Source organism: Ranitomeya imitator, chromosome 3 (assembly GCF_032444005.1).
Source record: "Ranitomeya imitator isolate aRanImi1 chromosome 3, aRanImi1.pri, whole genome shotgun sequence".
In the NCBI taxonomy this organism is placed as follows: domain Eukaryota; kingdom Metazoa; phylum Chordata; class Amphibia; order Anura; family Dendrobatidae; genus Ranitomeya; species Ranitomeya imitator.
The window spans coordinates 132,170,417-132,181,351 of record NC_091284.1 but is presented as its reverse complement, the minus strand read 5'-3'; the positions used below and the strand labels follow the sequence as shown (position 1 = coordinate 132,181,351).

Sequence of the window (10,935 nt, the reverse complement as noted above, 5' to 3'; positions counted from 1 at the left end):
TGCTCATGTGTTTTCTTTCCCTTGAGGATGGCTCTCGCCTGGTGTACTGTTAGGAGAGATCCTGGAAACTGTTGATTTTAAACTGTGTACAACCGATGCAGTATTAATACATTTGTGTTCATGCAAAAAAGGACTGAGAAAAAGTAAGATAGTGAATGGAAGCTAGTAGCCTTGAGGAGGGAGGCATGAGGCACAAAGGAAAGAAAGCTGCATAGAGGGGATATTAGAATGAGGTGGTGTCGCACTTGCCTGCATCCTATTCGCCATACATACAGAGCATAGGCACAACCACATAAAATCTGCAAGCTTTATTCATATACATTGGGTTAAAACATGCTCTGATGTGTTTCTGGCACCCACTGTGCCCTTAGTCATAGAGCTTCAAGACTGGGGATACCAAAAACACCTGTGCATGTTTTATTACCTTCAACAGCTGTATGTTAAAATTTTAATCCGATGTATGTAAAATACAGGTTGAACTTTTTTTGCAGGTGTGCCTATCCTCTTTTTTTTGCATTTGGACATTTCTGTGAATCAGCAGTATTGGAATTTCACTCCTGATGATGAAGACAGGACTTTACAGGTCTTTAAGTAAAGTGAAGATTTTCCCTTTTCATATTCTCGAGGATTACTTACTCCAAGCTTCATGACGCTGTATTTTCTGAGCTGACAGAATTTGAAGAAATACATTACAGTTAGTGATTAGTTACTCTCTCTGCACTCCAACAGCCTCCCACGCTGTGAATGGGCTGGTAAATTAGCCTGTGTCTACAGCTTAGGAAACGGGCAACTCTGTTTCTAGAGGAGACTTATGTGCAAGTCACGATCTTCAGCAGAATCCCATCTGTAGAGTCGACAGATCCATCCAAGCAACTAGCTCAGGAGCCTCACTTACACAGTATGACAAATCACTACTCAGTGATGGTGCACACTGATGGTCTCACTCGGAAAAGCCGCCAACCAGTATGAGCATTGTGTTGCAATCGTTATTAGAGTTACAGGGACGCCTGACCTTTCCCTTAGATGAAGGTGTTGCAAAGTATTTAGAGTTTATGATATAACTTGAGAACATTTGGTACAGCCATTTGTAAATTATATTTGCATGTTTTACAGAAACTTTGCCACTGTGTGAAGAGAGAATGGAGAGTTGAGCAGCACTTCTTGAAAGCAGTAGAGAGGACTGGGGGGTGGAGATGACCACTCTTCATATGTTCAACCTGTGAATGAAGAACTACTGAAGGACATTACTCTTTGTTGCTGCTGGACTATCGTGAGTAGGGAACGGCAGAAAGACAGATGTTTTGCTTACGAAATGACAGAAGTCCATAATATTTATATTTAAGAAACACACAAGAGTAACAAAATTCACAGAATTTTAATGAATGTAATCAACCAGCTTTAAAACACTTACTGATCTATGTATAGTCTAAAACTATAAACATCAGTGTTGCTTGTCGAAATATTTCAGCTTTCCTGCTGGGTCAGGAATTATCTATAAAAGAAAAAAAAAAGACAGATTTTTAATTATAGTTTCCTTTCCTATTCCCACAACTTCACAAAACAAAAACAAACAAAAAAAAAAAAAAAACACGTTTCAGATGACACATTCCTCCACCCCACCCTCCAAGATTGGGAGGTAAACGGGGGTGCATTTTATAATCCAAAGGGAGGTCACCAGGGGTGCGCAGCACAGAATCAGAAGACGCAGGGTCGTTGCTTCAGGAAGCCAGCGGTGGCAGGTCTCCAGATATCATAATCTGCGTATGAACAGCTTCCAGCAGCCATTATCCTGAATCCCGCACCAGGAATATCATAGGGAAAATTTAGTCTGCTCACCGACACCTTCTGTGATCCCAAGCAACGCACTACTCCAGCTGCTGACGGCCTCCTGAAGCATCGACCCTGCATGGGATTGCAAGAAATCCTATGCCCACTATGCGCGAATAGACGCCCGCGGCTCAGCTGCATAGACGAACATGCGACACGTCTTTCCAGACCGCAGCATGTCAATTTATCTTGACACAAGTCTCTGTAAGATAAATTTCACCCATACAATGTATTGAACTCTGTGATTCCGCATGGTTTAACAAACACATGCGGATTCAGCTGTATTCAATAGGGGTCAGCGCTTTGAATACAATGCACATGTGCTGCGTCCAAAGCTCTGCTGATTACTGACCATGGGCACCTACCCTGAGGCTATACTGCTTATCGGCTTCTATTCCAGAGTAAACTGGCGACATTAACCTCAATTCCAATGCAGTTCCATTTAAAGTTTAACATCCAGCAGCTACCTGCTAAACAACTTGCTGGTGGGAGAGCCTAGGGTTAGATTCATATTACCTGATAAAGAAAAAAGGCCATTTATATGTCCAAAGAAACCAAAAGGACAAAGTTAAAGTATAGAAATGTCCAATCGTCCATCACCGATTCCGGACTTAAGTATAAAAAAAAAAAAAATTCTAGAGTTTTGACTTTTTTCTTCTTGTTACGCCGTTTAACGATTAGGTTAATTTTTTTTTTTATATTCATAGATCGGGCGATTCTGAACACGGCGATACCTAATGTGTACTTTTGATTTGTTTTATTTTGAATTGGGCAAAAGGGTGCTGATTTGAACTTTATTTTTTTTTAATATTTAAAAAAACACCTTAACTTTTGGCCTGCTTCAATAGTATTCATGAAAGACTAGAAGCTGCCATAGTCCAATCGGCTCTGCTACATACAGGCGATGATCAGATCCCCTGTATGTAGCAGAATTACTTACTTGCTACGAGCGCCAACCACCGGGTGGCGCTCTTAGCAATCCGGTAGTGACAACCATAGAGGTCTGCTGGAGATCTCTGGTTGTCATACCGACCCATCGGTGACCAACGATCACCGATGGGTGGGATTTGCGACGGAATCAGTAACCGGATTCCGTCATTTGCTGGATCCGGCACCCATAGGATTCCATTCGAGCAAACAGACGGCGACGGATCCGCCGCTGTCCATCATTTTAACGTACACAAAACACGTTACTTTGTGTGTTGTCTCTGGCCACTGGACAATTTGACGGATACGGCGAACGACAGATGAAACGTAAGGCCATCCGTCGCTAATACAAGTCTATGAGAGAAAAAAAAGGATCTGGCAGCATCAGTCGCCAGATTCGTTTTTTTTCCATAATTTGACAGATTGTGACTGATAGCAAAAAACTGATGTGTGAAAGGGGCCTTTAAATGTCACCATCAGATTGACGATTTAGCGATTCCACCTGCAGCTGTTAGAGGCACATGTCAGCAGTTCAAAACAGCCGACGTGCTGGGAAAGATGTGGGCTCAGCGCTGGAGCCCACATCAAAGGGAGGGAGTCTGACATTGGTCTAATATTACGCCCCATGTCAGAAAGGGGTTAATCAGATTGCACTTGTCCAATTGCATCGCAAGTGGGAATGACCCCTTTCAGTCGAGCTGGCTAGAGTCTCATCAGTTTCTTGTAATAGAATGTGTTAAGCTAGTTGACAAATGACCACAAGTATGCAAAAATCAGACAATCAAGCAAAGTCAAATCCTAAGGCCAGGGTCACACTTGCAAGTACAATGCAAGAAACTCGCACATCAATACCCAGCACTGCCGCCGGCACTTGGGACCGGAGTTTGCATTTATTTCTATGCAGCCGCACACTCCGGTCCCGAGTGCCGGCCGAAGTGCCAGGACTTGATAAGGGAGTTTCTCGCATTGATCGCGCAAGTGTGACCCCGGCCTAACAGTGTTTATAGTGCAGTTAAAATTTGACAAGATGTAGCACTTGTTGAAAATTTCCTCAGCGCTGGCAATACCTTTAAAAAGGTAGTGTACGTAAGCTGAGTCACTGGGCATGTGATTTCAGAATACTAGATTCATTTTAGCTTATATTTTAAATTTCACATCAGAGATACAGAATACATTTGCAATTCTAAACAGACCCAAAAATAATCGTAGTACGTAAAGTGTCAGGAATTGTGAAAAACAGAATGTGGTTAAGGTACTTATGATTGGGAAATACTCTAAGCTATAATCCTATAAAGACAATTTACAGACCAGTTTAAAGGGAACCTGTCACCCTGAAAATCGCGGGTGAGGTAAGCCCACCGGCATCAGGGGCTTATCTGCAGCATTCTGTAATGCTGTAGATAAGCCCCCGATGTTACCTGAAAAGGGAGAAAAAGACGTTATATTATACTCACCCAGGGGAGGTCCCGCTGCTGGTCCGGTCGGATGGGCGTCTCTGGTCCGCTGCGGCGCCTCCCTCCCATCTTCATTACAAGACGTCCTCTTCTGATCTTCAGCCACGGCTCCGGCGCAGGCGTACTTTGCTCTGCCCTCTTGAGGGCAGAGGATAGTACTGCAGTGCGCAGGAAAGGTCAGAGGCCCGGCGCCTGCGCACTGCAGTACTTTGTCTGCCCTCAACAGGGCAGAGCAAAGTACGCCTGCACCGGAGCCGTGGCTGAAGATCAGAAGAGGACGTCTTGTAATGAAGATGGGAGGCGCCGGAGCGGACCAGAGACGCCCATCCGACCTGACCAGCAGCGGGACCGCCCCTAGGTGAGTATAATATGACGTCTTTTTCTCCTTTTTCAGGTAACATCGGGGGCTTATCTACAGCATTACAGAATGCTGCAGATAAGCCCCTGATGCCGGTGGGCTTACCTCACCCGCGATTTTCGGGGTGACAGGTTCCCTTTAAGACAAAATGATACTCTTGGCAACTATTAGACCCCATGAACGCATCATATGCCATGTGCACCATACTGACAGTCAAGTAAAATAGAAATGCAAGTAGAGCCTAAAATTAACTAAGGTGTAGAAGTTTACTTACAGTTCCTGTCTTGGCCACCAAGCTTTCATAGCATCATCTGGTCTGATCTAAGTTAACCAAATAAACGTGGCACTGAGACGGAATTTATAAGTGCTATGCACACAGACTATAGTTACTGTCTAATACAAGAGTGGTTGGGAAAGCATTTCATAGGTTTGAGGCAGAAAAGTAGAAGGCTGCTACTATTACTAGTCTGGATATGCAGCATAGCTAAAGTTTAGCAAGAGTCAATTTATTATTTAGAAGTTGCATTGAAGAGTTGTGTACGGTACTTACAGTCTCACTACCAGGCTTCCACCCCGCAGGACAAACTAAAAAAAAAAAAAAATATTATAAATAAAGATCTCAATAAATTAAACATTAGCATACAATGATTAAATAAATACATACATATCTGACCAGAATAAAAGCTTAACATTTACAAAGACTCGGTGTGAGCTTAGCCGAATGTGAGTAGTGCATCTGACTTGAGGTCTGCAGTCACATAAAAAGGATCAGCCAAAGTTACCATACACAGCACATTTGTAGGTCAAGTCCAAACAAAACATTGCACCTGCACAACAGGTGAATTCTTTGGTCCATCTGATGAGGTTGCCTTGGTGGCATGGCTGGAGGCGAGGAATAAAATCTGTTCAAAATTTTTGCCATTAACACGAAGAACCAATATTAACAATTAAAATTAATAATTCTCTTAGCAAGTGCTAAGGTAATCTGTCACCCCCTGGCACGCCTTTACCTATTAATATGGGCACACAGGTAATAGAATGGTTGAAATAATCATACCTGTATGCCGATATCTGCAGTCTTGATTTGCAGAAATGGCTTTTTATTAATTACCGTAATTAGTTTCTGGGCATGAGGTACCTGGAAGATAACTGCCTCCAGTCTTCGTTTGCATCCCTCCCCCCCTCCCGTCAGCGTCACAGTGCCCTGTGATGAGTATTGCTGGCCCCGGGATCCGGTACCCTTTAATTGTGCAATTATATGTACATTTTCCACCCTGCTGGGGGCATTGGTGTCATGGTTCTTCTTCGATGGCAAATCACTGTTTCTTCATCATGCAGTAGCTACTTCCAGGCACCAAACGACCCGGAGCCTGGAAGAACTCATCAGAATAAGACGATCTCTGCACATTAAAGGGAACCTGTCATCTCCCCCCCTGACATTTTTAAACTAAAAGCCACCTTGTGCAGCACTAATGCTACATTCTGTGAAGGTGGCTCTTTTTGTGGTCCCTTTCAATGCTGCAATATTACTTTCTATAATTTGCAGGCCATACCTTTAGTCTGTCCGGGAGGCACGTCTTTTCCCCTGGACACAACCGCCTCCCAGCCATCACTCAGCCTCTGCGTGCGCCGCCTCCTCCTCCTTCAGTAACGTACCCGGTGCCTGCGCTGTGCTTTCCTTTTTCAGGCAAACAGCGCATGCCCGAAAAAAAGAAATTAAAAAAAAAAAAAAAAAAAGAAGAGCCATCTTCACAGAATGCAGCATTAGTGCTGCACAAGGTGGCTCTTTTAGTTTAAAAATGCCAGGGGGGAAAAACTCCGCCCCCTGAGCTCAGAGCATGAGGCTGTAGAGTGAGAGGCTCCAGGGGAAAGCATCACAATCCGGCAAAAAACTGACTAAATCCCAGCCATCCAGTCCCAAAAACACACAGGATTGGTCCGGGATACAACCTAGTCCCTTCCCAGACCTACATTTCCCACTTTGGAGGACTTTTGTAATTGAGGCCTACTCACACCTCTGAGGCCTGGGCCTAAATTTCTACAGCCAGCCGGCTGCAACGCTTCTACAGCGTCACCGCACATCCCCGGACACAGCGAGGTTCCTCCAGGGCCCAGACAAGACCGAAAAGGGGCTGAATATCAGGGCCCCCCACGGGCAACGGGACCGCTGTGACAAGGTGAGGCTGCCGCGGCTGAGCCGCCATTGAAGTGCCTCCCTCCCTCTCCCTCAGCGCCCGACAGCGGTGAGCGGGTGCCCAAGAGCCCGCATCATCCACCGCCAGGAGCGCCAGGAACAGAGAAGCGGCACAGAAGACCCGGTCACCGGAACTACAACGGAGGTGACCGGCGAGGCGGTGAGTGTCACCGCTTTAGAGCCGCCACAGAGAAATCTCTTCCCCCACCTCCACGGCACCCGGCAACGGAGCGGGTGCACAAAGCCTGCGGCCCACACCGAGACCGGGCGCAGAGGGGCGCAGAGAAGCGACTGTCGCTGCAGCGGCCGGCAGCCCTACAACCTCACTGCCGACGGATTAGCAGCAGAAGCGGTCCGGGACTCGGCGCGGGGCGGGAGATACATCCGGTCTCCGGCCGCGCCGGAGTCCTCTGCCTGTGAGCCCGCAGCAGCGGCGGGAAAGCAACCGCTCCCCTCCTCTCCCCACACCGAGTGAGCGATACAACAAGCGGGGGAGAGACCAGACCCTGCTTTACCCACCTGGACACAGCAGCAGCACAGCTCCAGAGGCAGCACAGATCCAGATCCAGCGCCTGGGTCACCCTGAATCAACAGGTCAGCAGACAAGCAAAATCACTACCAAGGCACAGCAGGTAGGAGGTAAGAGCCCCTCCTCCCCCTGCTCCAAGCACCCGGCCAGTCTGCCCACATAATATAATACAATAGCTGCAGCACAGCAGCAGCAGCTCACAGGTCTCACTGCCCCTGCCAGCTAAATCATTACAGTAACTGTTACCCTTCTGCGCTCCAAAGCTCCACTCAAGAAGCTCCAGCGCCATTTTCTCACAGCTACCAGCGCTCCATAATAAGTGCCCAGAGACGTATTCACAAAGCTGCTGCGCAACTTCCGTAGCATCACAGCGCTACACAGCCCTATCTAAAACGCTCCAGCGACATACCCTTACTGTCACATACGCTTTAATCACAGTTCTCTGAAACCAGTTCACATCTTGAATTAATCCCACAGATCATCTAGTGGCCTTACTCTGTCCCGCACAGACCCAAAAAAAGACCACTGAGCCACATAATTCCCGCTAAAAATCACTCAAAAGCGGCGGCTCCCACACCGGATCCCCCCGGTACTATCCTACCATTACCCAGCTAACTCAATCCAACCATCATGAGCTTCTCTAGACCTAAGGGGCTCTCAGTCCCAACAATCTCCTAAATCACAAAATGCTGCAAAACAAAACAAAACATATAGCAGCCACAAACCTCACAAGGACCAAGTAAACCTCATTAGTCACATTAGAGCCAGATCCAGATCGCCTCAGAGAGACGCTAACCAACAACCATTAGTTAGAAGAAAAACAAAAATGGATGAAAATCCCCACCAGTTGGAAAAAATGGACTCCTCCCTTTCCTCAAAAAGAAGTATGCCAGGGGCAATGGGCGAAAAATACGTAAACCTCAGAAACATTAGCGACTGATGAATCATACAATGACTACAGCCCCAACCAAAGTCCTGAAAAACAAAGACTCAGAAGGGAGAGCCCACCCCGTGCCCAACCAGGATTAAACCACCATAACCAAGAACTACAACCAAACATGATTGAGGAAATCAGATCCATGATCAGAGATGAATTCAAAATTCAAAAACAAGAATGGAGAGTAGAGTTCGACACGATGTGCGACAAAATCAATAAACAAGTTGAGAACCACGAAATAAGAATCCAAAAAATAGAAAAGAGCACTGCAGAATCAACCGTTGACCTAGAGTACCTTTCAGCTGAGATCCACAAACTAAAAATTAAAATGGCAGACATCGGGGACAGGGGACGCCGAAATAACTTAAAAATCAGAGGGATTTCGGAATCAGTTAAACAGGAAGATCTCACACAACACATCCAGGACATATTCAAAACAGCAATCCCGGAATTGTCCCCCTCCGATCTTATAATCGACAGAGCCCACAGACTCCCCCGTCCTCCCAAAATAGCCTCAGATGTCCCAAGGGACACCATCCTAAATATTCACTTCTTCCAAACCAAGGAGAAAATTACCAACTACCTTAGAGCGAACAAGTTTTTCCCCGAACCCTACAAGGACCTGAAGGTCTTCCCAGACCTATCTAGAGAAACTCTAGAAGGCCGCAAGGATTTCAGCAAGGTCACTTCTTTCCTTAGGGAAAAAGACATTCCCTACAAATGGGGCTTTCCGCTAAAATTACTGGTGAGCTTCAGAGGACGGACCATTCCGATCTTCTCACCTAGAGATGGAATGGACTTCATTGACTCAATCAAAGACTCCCCCACCTCCACCAGAACCAAAAATTGAAGAATGTCACTTATATTCCTGTTGGGAGACTGCAAGTTGTAAATTGCTGATTAGATTTCTCTGATACCAGGATGCTTTCCCTGTTTGCTTCCCTTTCTTCACAGGAGTTTTCCCGTCGAGAGGAGGTAGCATCCCTTCGGGTCTACCTGTCCATATATTCTACATTAATAAACAGGACTAACCATTTTTTCTCTTTCAGGAACTGATACCAAAATCTGAAAATTGTTGTATAGTTAATTCAAGTTATAGCCGTTTCCAATAATTGTAATTTTTCTGATTACTTCCTAAACTTATCCCTATTTTCCAGTCACTCAGCAAAAACGCATAATGGAGCTGAACTTGACCTCATACAACGTGAGAGGGCTCAACCCTAGAAAAAGACACGCACTGTGGAGAGAGCTGACCGAGTCCAAGGCCAACATTATCTGCTTACAGGAAACCAAATTCCTGGAAGGTAACCACCCTTATTTTAAACACCACAAATACCCACACATGTTCGAATCTTGTAACACAAAGAAAAGAGCAGGAGTCCTAACATTGATTGAGAGCTCAATCCCGTTTGAGACCCTAGGTGAATTTAAAGATAAAAATGGCCGCTTCCACATACTCATTTGTAAAATAAACGATCAGGAGTGTACGATAGCAAACATTTACGCCCCAAATGTTGGCCAGGTCCCATTCCTGAACAAAATCGTGAAAAAAAAAAATCGAAGAGGTCAGGAGAGGTAATCTGTTTCTGCTGGTGGACTTCAATGTCACCCCGGACAACAGGTTGGACTCCTCCTCCAAAAACAGACCCGCTAATGACTGCCTCAATAACTGGCTAGATAACAATTAACTATTTGACGGCTTCAGGTGCCTTAACGCCAATTCTAAAGAATATACACACTTCTCGGACATCCATCAATCAGCCGCGAGAATAGACTTAATTGTCACAGACATCCACTCCCTGACAAAATTCAAGGAAATATCAATTGGAGTTAGGTCAATTTCGGACCATGCTCCTGTCTACGGGAAACTCACAATAGGTCCCCCTCTCCTAAATGCCAGATTATGGAGATGTAGCGCCAAAATCCTACACAATCCAACTAATAAAAACACTATACAAAGCGCAATAAATAACTACTTTGAGGTCAACAAATCAGAGTCAACCAATCCTTGCATCAATTGGTGCGCACACAAGGCGGTTATCAGAGGACTGTTGCTGGGAATGGCATCCAGGGAAAAAAAAGGAGTCTAGGAGAATAATTAAAGACCTATCTAATAAAATTCGGACACTAGAAAACAATATACTAAACAATAACACAGCCCCCCAGAACACCCAAAAGGAGCTTTCCAAACTAAGATCAGAATTAAGAGAGACCCTATTTTCGCCATATGACAACATAGTTAAAATGTCAAACTACAAATTTTATACATCACACAACAAACCTACTAAATACATGGCCAATAAAATAAGAACGAACAGAATCAAAAGTAGAATCAACAGAATTAACAAGCTAGATGGTCAGGTAAAATCTCCCACCCTAACGAGATAGCAAATGAATTTGCAACATTCTACACCAAGCTTTATAACATAAACCCCCAAAATAACGACTCCACAGACAATTTGGTCAAAATAGACAAAATCAAAGACTTTCTAAAACAAATAAACCTCCCCACCCTAACCCTAGAAGAACTTACCGCCCTCAAAGCCCCTATAACGCCCGACGAAATAGAAAACACTATCAAAGGGTTTGGCCTTCACAAGTCCCCAGGCCCCGATGGATTCTCAAATGCATACTATAAAACTTTCTCAAAAAATCTTTCCCCACACCTAGCAGAGGTTTTCAACTTTATCTTCCATGGCGGCTCCTTCC

The 10,935-nt window shown here is 45.1% G+C and overlaps 1 protein-coding gene across 2 annotated transcripts in view; it reads right to left on the bottom strand.

Annotated features, from left to right (window-relative positions):
* Window positions 1-1,356: 1,356 nt before the first annotated feature.
* Window positions 1,357-10,935, bottom strand: part of PRDX4 (peroxiredoxin 4) — a 32,441-nt gene continuing 22,862 nt past the window's right edge. The window contains exons 6-8 of one of the 2 annotated variants that reach the window (XM_069761465.1): window positions 5,117-5,151; window positions 4,841-4,887; window positions 1,357-1,492 (exon numbers count right to left, since the gene is read on the bottom strand). In XM_069761465.1, the coding sequence (XP_069617566.1) occupies window positions 1,489-1,492; window positions 4,841-4,887; window positions 5,117-5,151 (86 nt within the window). In that variant the 3' untranslated portion in view covers window positions 1,357-1,488. The remainder of the gene's footprint in view (window positions 1,493-4,840; window positions 4,888-5,116; window positions 5,152-10,935) is intronic. The other variant, XM_069761464.1, reaches the window with a different exon arrangement.